The sequence below is a fragment of the Drosophila novamexicana genome, unplaced genomic scaffold, assembly GCF_003285875.2.
Source record: "Drosophila novamexicana strain 15010-1031.04,08,12 unplaced genomic scaffold, DnovRS2.1 tig00000193-arrow-pilon, whole genome shotgun sequence".
NCBI classification, from domain to species: domain Eukaryota; kingdom Metazoa; phylum Arthropoda; class Insecta; order Diptera; family Drosophilidae; genus Drosophila; species Drosophila novamexicana.
The window spans coordinates 431,715-444,463 of NW_020824787.1; the positions used below are offsets into that span (position 1 = coordinate 431,715).

General features: G+C 43.4%; 4 protein-coding genes across 4 annotated transcripts; 1 reads left to right on the forward strand and 3 right to left on the reverse strand.

The window, feature by feature from the left end:
• Window positions 1-3,660: 3,660 nt before the first annotated feature.
• LOC115759168 (lectizyme) lies at window positions 3,661-4,521 on the reverse strand. Its single transcript, XM_030700038.1, has one exon. The coding sequence runs from the start codon at window positions 4,510-4,512 to the stop codon at window positions 3,703-3,705; it is 810 nt and encodes a 269-aa protein (XP_030555898.1). The 5' UTR covers window positions 4,513-4,521; the 3' UTR covers window positions 3,661-3,702.
• A 1,315-nt stretch (window positions 4,522-5,836) lies between these two features.
• On the reverse strand, window positions 5,837-6,714 carry LOC115759167 (lectizyme-like). The gene has a single exon (XM_030700037.1). The coding sequence runs from the start codon at window positions 6,712-6,714 to the stop codon at window positions 5,881-5,883; it is 834 nt and encodes a 277-aa protein (XP_030555897.1). The 3' UTR covers window positions 5,837-5,880.
• Window positions 6,715-8,360: 1,646 nt separating this feature from the next.
• LOC115759166 (lectizyme-like) lies at window positions 8,361-9,324 on the reverse strand. The gene has a single exon (XM_030700035.1). The coding sequence runs from the start codon at window positions 9,317-9,319 to the stop codon at window positions 8,486-8,488; it is 834 nt and encodes a 277-aa protein (XP_030555895.1). The 5' UTR covers window positions 9,320-9,324; the 3' UTR covers window positions 8,361-8,485.
• A 1,052-nt stretch (window positions 9,325-10,376) lies between these two features.
• LOC115759165 (lectizyme) lies at window positions 10,377-12,155 on the forward strand. The gene has a single exon (XM_030700034.1). The coding sequence runs from the start codon at window positions 11,143-11,145 to the stop codon at window positions 12,067-12,069; it is 927 nt and encodes a 308-aa protein (XP_030555894.1). The 5' UTR covers window positions 10,377-11,142; the 3' UTR covers window positions 12,070-12,155.
• Window positions 12,156-12,749: the final 594 nt, after the last annotated feature.

The window sequence follows — 12,749 nt, forward strand, 5'->3', positions numbered from 1 at the left end:
CAAGAGTGCTCTAGTTCGCAGCTCGGCTAGAAGATACCCTGAACAAACATTCTAGCTTTCTCCCACACATATTTCTTCCTTCCCTCAGCCGCGTACTATGACATGTGCTGTCTTGATTATACAGATACGGTGTTTACTGTCCCTGCCTTATGAAATGTTCAGTGTCTCACTACGCCACACGACTCTATCCATATCTATCTATCTATTTTTTTTCTTTTACAATATCGAGTGAAATGGGGAAGAGGATATACAAAATGTGAAATATTCTAAACGAGCAGTTTGGTGTATCTTGTTCTTCTATTACTCTGTCTTTTGCATTAGAAACCAAATCGATATTTAGCGATATTATGCAAAATTCATATCTCTAATTGTTGCTGTTTCCGCGATCGAGGTATAGGTATACCCCTTTAAGTTCGGAGCTGCCCAGTTTCCCAGTGCCTGTTACAAGTATTCGCACAAAGACAGCATGCCCCACTTTAAACGGGTTCAGCGTGTACAAAGAAGAAGAGAGAAAAAAACGTAGAGCTGAAGGAGTGCAAAAGGAAAGTCTGAAACGGCGTCGCTAGCAATTTTTTCATTTGATTTTCTCGACGCGCTTGTTATATAAGCCATAACAATTTTCCAATCATTTCCACGCAGTTCGCATGCAAAGCAAAATGCTTAATTACTTCCGCGGCGAAGCAGGCGGTTGAATTTTCGTGACGTACAAACTCAATTTGAAATTTACGCATGCGGCTAAATGTGAAAGAAAGTAGAAAATGCAAAGAAAACTGCCAAAATAAATGAACACAAATTCAATTTTATTTACCATAGTTCGCAGAAACAACAATAACAAAAAACAAATGACTTCCTTTCTGCCGCATGTGTGTGTGTTTGTATGTGTGAATGTGTGTCTACCACTAACACACACACACACAGCCAAGTTGTGCGGCTTGTGGACTTGCCAAAGTTTTGCTTACGTTCACATTTTGTGTGTTGCTGGAATTGGTTATGGCTTGGCCAAAAGAAATTATAAATGAATTAGTTAGAAAGTCACGTGAGTGTGTGTGTGAGTGTGGCTGGTTGTCTTTCTCCATTGTATATCTGACATTATCTGCGTCTCTCTGGCTGCCTGGCTTATTGTAAGCGGATTAAGTGTTTGGGAGCAAAACTTAAAGTATTGGCTGTGAATGATTCAGAAGCCAAAGCATATTCTGAATGAATTTACTGAACACTTATCGGCTGCTGTCATCGGAGCTGAGTTCCGTTGAGTTGGGACTGTGCCACAGCCGGATGTCTATTTAAAGTCCGTGAAGCTGGACAATAACGTTGCGCAGTTCCTCCCTCCCTCTGATGAGGTCAAAAGTTGTTTGGCTGCTAATTGAAAACTGCAAACTGAAGACTGTGAACTGAAAATGTTTGTGCTCCAAATTAGCGAAACAATTTTGCATAAATGAAAGGCGAAAATAAAAAACGAAAAACAAGGCGAGAGAAAACTATACAATGCGCCGCCGGGCCAGCCCAAAAATAGGCTAACAAAGCGATAGCCATATTGAATGCCAAATCTGTGAAGAGCAGGCACCAGACTTGACCCTTCCCGAATTCGGGCTATTTATAGAAAAGACGTAGAGTATGCGAATGAATCGATTTGAATAAAGCCCAAGCATAATTCTTACTTTATTTCGAGACCCCGGTCAAGTCTTGGTCATCAGCAAATGAGAATGAATTCATCTGAATAAAATAAGAGTTAAACTCTGACTTTTTCGCTCGGCTGCAAACTAACTAATTGCCTTTTTAAATATCAAGAGTACATTTGTCGTCCCTGCTCGGTTGCCTTTAAGCAGCTGCAGCTCAAGTTTTAGTTACCAGAAAAAACACTTGCTTTGAGTAAGCCACATTGAAGAGCAAAGTCAAAGTGCAAGCTCGCAGATATTTTTTATAAATTAAAGCCAACGATAGAAAAACTGAATCAAATCACAAAATTACATTTGCACCCACGTTTTCCACTTGAATCTCTTTTGCAGACGTCATTGAGAAGCGGTTTTTGTTAGGGCAATAGATTTGACCTCAACATCTGTAAAGGGAATGGCAAAACCAACAAATATTTTCATAGCAAAGGAAACAAAAATAAAGACAGTCAATCGATTTGATTAAAACCACATTTATTGCTGGCAACAAAAAATAAAAAAACGAATACAAAATCCCTTTAAGAATTGCAGTTACAAATTAACTTTCACAGCGAGTTGACTTTTACAAGTGATGCGAGCTAAAATGTCCACAAATGATTGATCTATTGAAATTATCTAGAATAGCAGTCGTAATTCATTATTTATTTATTAATTTCAAACTGGAATTTCTTACCAATTGTGGTAAATAAGTCCCTGCCCAGTCGTCAATTATAATTACAGTCGAGTCCCGATAATTCGAAATTGCAAGGGGATCACATACTTTACGACTTTCACAGTAATTCGATTTATAGAGATTTCCATTTAACAACGTTCAACACAGAAAAATTCGAATAAACGGGGCTTTTAAATTTCAGATAATGTTTACATATTTAAATTTATTGGAATTTAACAAATAATTAAATTAAATTAATTGAATTAAATTAAATTATATATTAAATTTAAATTTATAAGAGTTTAAATTTACTATGCGTTGCAAAAAATACTACGAATTAACGAGGGAAACAAATTGAATGCTATTTTTACAAATCAACGAATATTTTTCAAGGGGACAGCATTTTTACGTAATTTTGAGGTTTTTGATTTAGCGGGGGACTGTATTAATTGCCAGCATGTTAAATTCCAGTTGACATGAACTTAAGACGCGATTAGAGATAAGTCAAAAGATTACTCCATATATATTAATAATATCTATCAATATCATCTAGTCGATATTAGTCGAGTTAGTATTTGTTATTTGTTAAGAATTTTCAACAAATATAAATGTTTTATCAAATTTTCGCCTTTAGGACAAGGCAATAATTAAATAAGCAGTCTTCAAAGCGAGTCCAAGAAGCCCCTGCTGGGGCGCCAAAAACAGTTTTTAGAGCAAATAATAATAATAATAAAAATCAATACTAAATAAGTTTCGACTTTGTAATTGTGTTAAGGCATTTAGTCCGTGTAGCTGGAGGCTACGGTCATGGCTAGTGGAGCCGTAGATAGTCGACTCTGTTGATACAACTTGGCTTTGATAACTCAGTCTAAACGCATTGTTTGGTTATGTTTGTTTTGTACTTTTTGCAGCCAGTGGAATTTTAATTAAGCTGCAACAGCGAAGCCCGCAGAATGAAGCAGGCGCAGGTGAAGCGCGCGGCAATAACAGCGGCTGCCGTTAATTGAGGCCAGGACCAGGACACGGTCAAATGGCTTCATTTGTATGCACAGAAAACTCAAACAAAACAACAACAACAGCAATTGAGAGAACCACTGAAGTTGAAAGCGAAACGAACTCAACAAAGGAAATGCAGCACAGCGGCTAAGCCCTGAAGCTGAAAAGAAAACCTGAAGCAAATCCACGCACAAGAGTCGGACGAAATTAACTGAGGACAACAAATAGCACAGAGAAGGGCAACAGGATGATGAGCGCAGGCGGCACCTACATATCGACGGCCACCGTGGAGGTGCCACAGGCTCTGCAGGATGGCGAGAAGTTCATCAAATGGGACGATGTGAGTAGTGCGAAAGTTCAATTCATTTATTCTTTCATTGGCTAGCCTTAGTAGTCATTGCTGTGCTCCTTGATCCAGTCGGAGTAGGCGCCCGTGTAGGTGTAGACAGAGGGGTATTTGGTGCTGGCGCAGGGCGTGTAGCCCCAGGAGACAATGCCCACCAGCTGGTAGCTGCCGTCGGCCTTCTTGTTAACCAAAGGACCGCCGCTGTCGCCGTTGCAGGCGCCATCGGTGGTGCCGGCGGTGTAGCTGCAAATGTTGCTGTCGGCCAGGCTGTTGCCGCGTGGCAGCGCATCCAGGCAATCGGCATAGCCGATGATGTCCACGTCCAGTTTCTGCAGCTTGTCGGGCAACGAGCCAGAGTTGTCGCGTCCCCAGCCGAAGAGCACGCCATCGGTGTTGGCCGTGAACTGGTTGGTGGCCAGCGAGATGGTCGAGACGGGTGCGCTGCCATCGCGTGCCAGCACAGTCAGATCGAAGGGCTCCTCCAGGAAGATCAGACCCAAATCATAGGGGCCAACGCCGCCGCCGTATTTCTCGTGCACCGTCTGGCGAGCGCTGCTGCCCTTGCGCACCTGAGTCGCCGACTTGTCCGTGCGACTGTGGGCGCCAGCGACCACCTGGAATGTGGTATAGGTCATGCAGTGGGCGGCGGTCAGCACAACGCGATCGCTGACCAGGGAGCCGGCACAGTAGTGCGAGTTGCTGGTCGACTGCAGCGACACAATGAAGGGCGCCTCGCCAGAGTTGGCCTCATGGCCGTTGATGATGCGGCCCTCCGGGAATCCCGGCCAGGCAATGATATTGGCACTAGCCGAGACCACGGCCAGTGTAAGTAGCACCACAAATTGTCTCATGTTAACAGCTGCTGATTTCACCATTTACTGTGTGCCATCGGTAGCCAGAGCTTGCCCTTTTATAGCCAGCGTTGGGGCCTTATCAGAGAGCAATCCTTATCAAATCGATAGCTATCAATGGCAACTGGTCTTTATGGAAGTCATTCAAGCGACGCGCCGCAGATTTGTGGCAAATTTACGATCCTTGTTTTAGCGGCTTTTGTGCCGCTTCTGACCGTGTCCCGATTAACCAGAGTGCACTCTGCCCGCCAGACAGCGCTATCGGGTCCACTAATCGTTGGCGCAGACCCACTTTAGATCGGTATCAATGGCAATAGATGGAATCATTTAGTCATCCTCAAGAGGGCTGGCCCAGTTCTATGATTCCTGATGCGATACGTAGATCGGGTCCACTAATCGCCGGCGCAGACCCACTTTAGATCGATATCATCCTCAAGTGGGCTGGCCCAGTTCGATGATTCCTGCTTCGATACGTTGATCGTCTATGCGTAAATAAATATCTTGGCAAGTGGCTCGTAAATCACGAAATCGGTTTACTTTATTGCCGACCATATATAAAAGTAATCTGTATAAACAAAGAAAAATTATTTTCATTTCTGCAAGATCATGTGTCTGATTGGGCGCGCGTTGTAAAGCATAGGAGCGTTTGAAAAGTTCTCGATGTGGTCATCGAGCAGACAAGTGACACAGCTGATCACAATTTATTGGATGTCTTGCAATCGGAATCTACAACCGTTTACGGGGGGTATAAATATAATATCTGAATAGCTCGTTGCCCATATTAAGTAAGCGCTGCCGCAGCCAACTTAACAATGGCACACAAGTTCCTAGTGCTGCCAGATTGCGTTATTTTAATAGTTGTGTGCTTGAACAAATAGTTCTATGTTTGTAATAGTAATAGAAATCTACGAGTAGCTAACGCTGACATCAGATTGGGTAAATTTTGAAAGGCTTGTCCAAGCCGAAATGAAAAAGTTTCCCATGTCACCCAACTTAAGTTATTTCACAAAGCCACAGCATATTTCGCAAACATACTCTACTCCCTTTTGGTGTTGCCAGATTGTATAATTAACAAGCTTCGTCACAAACATCGTAAAAATAATACCGTACCTCAGCCTCATTATTTGGAAGTTATATATTTTAAATTCGTTTTACGGTGTTCAAGCGACAGTTCCAAGAGTAGCAATATGATCGAATCGATTAATAATTTTATTAAGATACATATTTAAAAACTATGAAAGTAGTTCTTAGAGACACAGAAACATCTGCATAAGGCTCTATAGAGTTGGTACCTTCTAAGTATAGAGATGTTTCCTTCTGCGCATTAAATATTAATTAGAGGCAAAATTTATTAATCAAATTCACAAGTTAATACAGAATGTAGTAGGCGCTCTGGATCTTGGCAATCCACTCAATGTAGGAGGAGACGCGAGTGTAAACTGAGGGGTAGTTGGCCAAGCCACAGGGAATGTAGCCCCAGGAGACAACACCAATTAGCTCAGAGGGAGCATCCTCGTGCTCAACGACCAGTGGGCCGCCGGAGTCACCGTTGCAAGCGGATTTGCTCTGCTGCAGGGAGTCGGAGCAGACATTGCTCTCAGCGAGAGGGGCATCGGCGGGCAGAGCCTCCTTGCACTTATCGTAGTTGACAATCTCAGTGGTAATGGTCTGCAGAGTCTTGGCGGGCGTAAACACGTAGGACTTAGGCTGGCCCCAACCGTACAGATGTGTCTCACCCTCGTGGATCTCCTCAACACCCGGCAGGATAGCTGGGCTGACCCACTCGTTGAACTCGAAAGGTTCGCTGACGTGCAACAAGGCAATGTCAAAGGGACCAACGCCGCCGGTGTACTGCTCATGGACGCGGCCAAAGTCAATCCGGCGGCGCTGGGTGCGCTCATCTACCTCGGCGCGCTGGTGCAGACCGGCAATGGCGCCCATGCCAACCGGCTGGGAGATGCAGTGAGCGGCCGTGACGATCCATTCCTTGTTGATGATGGTGCCTCCGCAGCTGTGCGAGTGACTATTGAAGTTGGAGGCCAGGGAGACAATGTAGGGTGCCGCATGGGGATCGGCTTCTGTGCCGTTGATCACGAATCCAGTGGCAAAGCTGGGAATAATCTTGGCCAAGGTATCGCTTAGCTTGCCAGCCTGAGCACTGGCTGCCAAAAGAGCCAAAAGTGTGAGAGCGAGTACTTTCATTCCGGTTGAATGCCTTGAAATTATGAACCAAATGATAAGATACAACCTTTTATAGGGCCATCAGCCCGGAAGAAGAAGCTTTATTATCGGCAGATTAGCAGATAGATTTATGATACAGATATCCCTAGGACGATAATCATATTTTATTACACAAATATTCCCATCTATCAATATTCCAACTAATCAGCTAATTGGGATCTTTCATCGCCTGATAAGATTTAAATAGCGAGCAGCCCACTGCAATATTTTGACAACCCTGGCAAACGAAGAGCGATGGTCCGAAACTCCGTCCGATAGTTTCGATAACTTAAGAATACCACCGCAATACATAATTCGAATATTGAAAGAATATTTAAGAAAATGTACTCGTTTGCTTCCATCATTTATTATGGAAAAGCTTTCAACAGAAACTGCAAGTTTTATATATATCGATTAGACATTCAGTTTTCGCACATCTTTAGTGCTTTTCAAGAAAAGTCTAGAAAAGTTACCTAAGAGTCAATTATTGGCACCTGAGATGAAAAGTATCTTAGACTTTTGGAAATAACTTTGCTGATGAAAAACGAAAGGTTAGCATTTAGCGATTTAACGATGTTTGTCTATGGGCCTGTATGTTTAAATGCAAGCTGGGCCCTAAGATTTAAGCTTTCTTTTACAGGCAGTACATATGTCCAAACCGGTCAGATTGGATTGCTATACTATAGTCAACCATAGCAAACCCTGTTTTGTTTTCAGGATATATTGGCCTATCTCATCATTTAATAGTTTCAGTATGCTCTCTTTGTATAAGCAGAATGGTATCAATATCGCATATACTATATTAAATATTTTCCAAAGGAATGAAATAGCTAATAAGCGGTATATTATATATTTATACGTAATATTACCAATTAAAAACCTATTTTGTCAGTCAACCATTTCTAGGAAATTTACATATCAGGAATCCTTTTAATATTTATGCAAAATACGCAGAATTCAAAGTCATATTTATTCAATTATGCTGCATAAAATGATTTTGCAAAAATTCTACAAATGTATTTATATAAGCCATTTACTTAATACTGCTTATCTTCAGACACATTAATTTATTGATATAGCTCGGAAACATGAACCAACAAAAGGTGGCCAATAGGAACAAGAAACTCCTAGACACTTATAGATAACTCAATAAAAGTTTCTTGCGTGTGCTCCGATTGGTTGCAATACTATAGCTGATAATTGTACTCTGTTCACAAAGTGAAAAAGAGTATATTCTTTTCATAAAGTGTACGTTTAAATCCGTTTTAAATTAAAGTCCCTTTCACTAATTGCAGAAATTGATATTTGTTAAATTTACAATTTGAAAATAACTTCTTTGTGCTTACAGTTTTACATTCACTACTCCAAACTCTTTTCGGCTGATTTAAAATTATAATAATCAGACTCTTTTCCCTCTTCTCGACCGATCTAAAATTATAATAACACAATAAACAAAGTATTCAACAGTCATTTCTCCCCGACCCAAACGATCTAACTTGCTTTTAGCTAATCTATTAACATACGCCCCTTAACAAGGTACACGTGCCCTAACCAAAGTCCATAAAAAGCTACACTAATCCAGCCAAAATTAGCCAATAATTATCGGAGATTAGATTAAATAATCGGAGATAGTATATTGTTATTAGGTATGGTGACATATGAAGATCACATGCTTTATAAAAATGCAATTTGTCCTTAATAATCCAACTGGACTTGACCAGAGTCAAGTTCGTTTATTAAAAAGTTTAAGAACTTAGTTCAGAATGTAGTAGGCACTCTGGATCTTGGCAATCCAGTCGATGTAGGCAGAGACGCGAGTGTAAACTGAGGGGTAGTTGGCCAAGCCACAGGGAATGTAGCCCCAGGAGACAACACCAATTAGCTCAGAGGCAGCATCCTCGTGCTCAACGACCAGTGGGCCGCCGGAGTCACCGTTGCAAGCGGAGATGCTCTGCTGCAGGGAGTCGGAGCAGACATTGCTCTCAGCGAGAGGGGCATCGGCGGGCAGAACCTCCTTGCACTTATCGTAGTTGACAATCTCGGTGGTAACGGTCTGCAGTGTCTTGGCGGCAGTCAAAATGTAGGATTTGGGCTGACCCCAACCGTACAGATGGGTCTCACCCTCGTGGATCTCCTCACGACTGGGCAGGGTAGCTGGGCCGACAAACTCGTTGAACTCGAAGGGTTCGCTCACGTGCAACACGGCAATATCAAAAGGACCAACGCCGCCGGTGTACTGCTCATGGACGCGGCCAAAGTCAATCTGGCGGTGCTGGGTGCGCTCGTCTACCTCGGCGCGCTTGTGAAGACCAGCAATGGCGCTCATGCCAACCGGCTGGGAGATACAGTGAGCGGCAGTGACGATCCATTCCTTGTTGATGATGGTGCCTCCGCAAATGTGCGAGTGCTTGTCGAATTTGGTGCCCAGTGAGACAATGTAGGGTGCCGCATGGGGATCGGCTTCGGTGCCGTTGATCACAAATCCGGTGGCAAAGCTGGGAATAACCTTGGCCAAGGTATCTGTCAGCTTGCCAGCCTGGGCGCTGGCAGCCAGCAGGGCAAACAGGGTAACAGCGAGTACTTTCATTCTGCTCAAAGCAATGGACGCCGAATGACTGAGTCGTTGGCGTGACAGCGAACTTTTATAGTTCGTTGTTATCGGCCGATTAAAAGATGGATTTACGATAATGATTATAATAATATAATTTTATGACTTGATTTTTCCAAACCAACCGAAATTAAGCTAATCCAACAAATCCAGCTGATAAGGATAGGGATTCCAAAGAAGCGTGCCATTAAAAATACTAAAAAGCATTATGTAGAACCAGAAACCCAAGTTTCTACAATCCCTACACGTTGTACGTGTTGGGCCCTCGATAATTGCTATATTTTTAGCATGTGTAATGTGGGCTCTAAGGTGTTGACAAGCCACGCGTGCAAGGTCGCCCCGAGCCTAAGTTCCCCTCTCATAAAAGGCCGCTAAATATATATATTTATACGTATGTGTGTGTTTGTCTATAAAGGGATACGCGTCCTTGGCGGTTACATAAAAGAGTGGACAATGTCCGGCGCTTGGCCCGCGGCAGATGGTGTTCATTTTACGGGCTTAGCCAATTAAAAGCAAATTTTACGCCGCTGCGGGCCTTGGACTTTGTGCAACCGCACGCACACAAACACACACACACACACCCACACACATGCGCCTCAAACAAATGTGTACACATATAACTAAACAGCGCAGGGAAAAGCCCAACGGCGAGGAAAGTACAGAACATGTGGCATGAATGCCACTTTGAAGACCAGCTAAACGATGATAATTAAGCTCCGACCAGGCACAAAGAATCCTCTAATAAGCGCCTGACTAAACTGCGGCCACGCTGAATTTAAAAAAAAAAAATCTTTACAAGCTCTCTACAATTAAATTAATCTATTCAAATGTTTCTTAGAAGGACATAATCCGCTTAATATCAAAATCCAATTAGGCTTTCATTAATTGTCTTTGTGGAAATCAAAAGAAGAAAAGGCTTTAGTAATATTAAGAGTTCTAAGAGCAAAGTATCTAACAAGTGGATAGATATCTCGAAAAGGGGGCTTAGAGATAATTGTATATAGCTTAAAATAATTTAGAGCAAGAAAAAATCCAGATTTTCGGCCAATTGTTCCTATAGGTGCTCAATGATATAGAAATCCGATGCTGATATAAGTTAGTACATGTTAAAGGAGCATAGGGCAGTTTGAAATTTGATTGTTAGTACCATGATAAAAAGAAACAGGGAGACATATTCCAAGGAATCAAAAGACATATTCAAAAGTTAGTGAATAATTCTTTTGGTCTGTGAACCATTATCAAAATTTAAAAATTTCGTACGTAAGAATTGTGGAAGATATAGCAATATTTTCTTGAAAGACCCAAGGATTGATCAAACTAACGAAATTAAAACATGAATTAATAGCAATATATATTGAGGCAGTGAAAATTGCAAATATCCCAACCTATATCAAGGTGTTAATTAAAAGGGAAATTCTCTCTCGCTCTGCTACACTTTTAGCGGGTCGTGACTTCCCTTCGTGATTGCGAACACGCACAACGTCAACAACCTTTTGAAAAAAAAAATGTTTCTCTTCTAGTTTTAAAAATGCTTAAATGGAATATGTATGGATAGAAAAAAAATAAACAATGATAATCATTAAGCAACGTGGAAATTTGCAATTTGTGGCAACTGCAGAAAAGTCCAACACGCTGCCATCTCTAGTCTCTGCACGCTCTCCCTATCTCTCTGCTTCAATACTAATCGCACTTGTTACCCTCACTGCTTATCGTAAAGCTCCACTGGACGACTACGTATATAAGTGTTGAGAGCTTCCGGGAATGGTTCACAACAATCGCAGTTCGCAACGATTCGTAACGTTATGTTGGTGGTAAAAATTTTGTTAGCCTTGCTGCCACTTTTGGCGCAGGCCAAGGCCAGGTCTCAGGTACCCCAATTGGAGCACCTGCTGTCGGGTCACTATGAGGAGTTGGCTGAGAGGAATATCGCATCAGTGGTGGAGAGTATAATGCAGAAGATGCAGAACGAGCAGGCAATGGAAATAACGTCGCGCATTATTGATGGATTCGATGTGCAGGGCGTGGACAATGCGCCCTACCTTGTCTCGCTGAGCCTCACCCCGCTGACCTACAGTCATCAGTGCGCAGGTGCCATCATTGGCAAGCGCTGGATCCTCACGACTGCCCACTGCTGCGAGGAGTGGCGCAGCTTTAATGGCGAGATCATTGGCAACGCCGTCTATGCGGGCCTCTCCAATCGCGCCAACGTGAGCGACGCCCAGGTGCGCTACGTGGACTTTGCCTCGACGCATCGCTCCTTCAACGGCCAGGCCGGCAGCGACAACATCGCCCTGCTTCACGTTTCTGAGTCATTTGTGTACTCGGCGCGTGTGCAGCAGATAGCGCTGCCGGATCTGGATGAGGACTACAGCGGCAAGACGGCCACCGTTTACGGCTGGGGTCTGACCGATGTCGACGGTGATGCGTACTCTAAGGAGCTACAATATGGATTCTCCGCGCTGATGAACAGCACGCGCTGCGCGGAGCTGCTGCCCACGGATGCGCCGCTCTCGCAGAGGCAGGTGTGCGCCCAGGTACAGGCATGCTATGGCGATGGCGGCAGCCCCCTGGTCTATTGGCCCATCGACGGACCAGCTGAACTGGCGGGCCTGGGCTCCTGGAGCTATATGCCCTGCGGCTATGCCAATAGGCCGACGGTCTTCACCTCGGTGCCCGCCTATGTGGATTGGATCTACCAAGTAATTAGCGCCTACTACCAGCTCAACTGAGCAGCGAACAGTGAAGTCTTTAAGCTAACGTCTTACAGCTCTGATCTTTGCGTAATAAACTTGTCGCCAATTAAAGCAAACAACAACTATCTAATCTCTAAAATTCAGCCCTAGATATCGGGTACAGACTAACAATATCGCCAATGGTCAATTAACTGCTCGATAAGCCCCATAAGTTCGATAGCCCAATTTGTGTGGATCGAGCATTCCTAATCGTAGATTCTAGCTGATGTCAACTTCTAGGGGCACCTGCTGCGCGTGCAGGGTCAAATTGCAGTGGCTCTGCAACTGTACACGTTGCGTACATCAATCTTAATTTACCTAGAGCTCCGACAGACGTTGACAGCTGTTGCTGCTGCTGCTGCTGCTGCATGGGACTGGCTTCATTTTGTTGGAGTGTACCACTCTGCGTATACTTAATAAGTGCCTCGCAAAACTTTAAACCAACAAGAGCAACTCGAGCATCTAGTTTCGAGTGCTCGACAAACTTGCACAGGTGACAAACGTGGAGGCTGTCTACATTTTTATGACATCATTTGCATGAAGTTTGAAGTTGCAGATGCTGAAGCTGCTTCGTATACCCTGCACAATATTTATGTACACAGTTAGCTAGAGATGAAGGCAGCTAAGATGCGATTCAATTATTATATGGGTATACATATATGTTCTTAAGGCTCAGA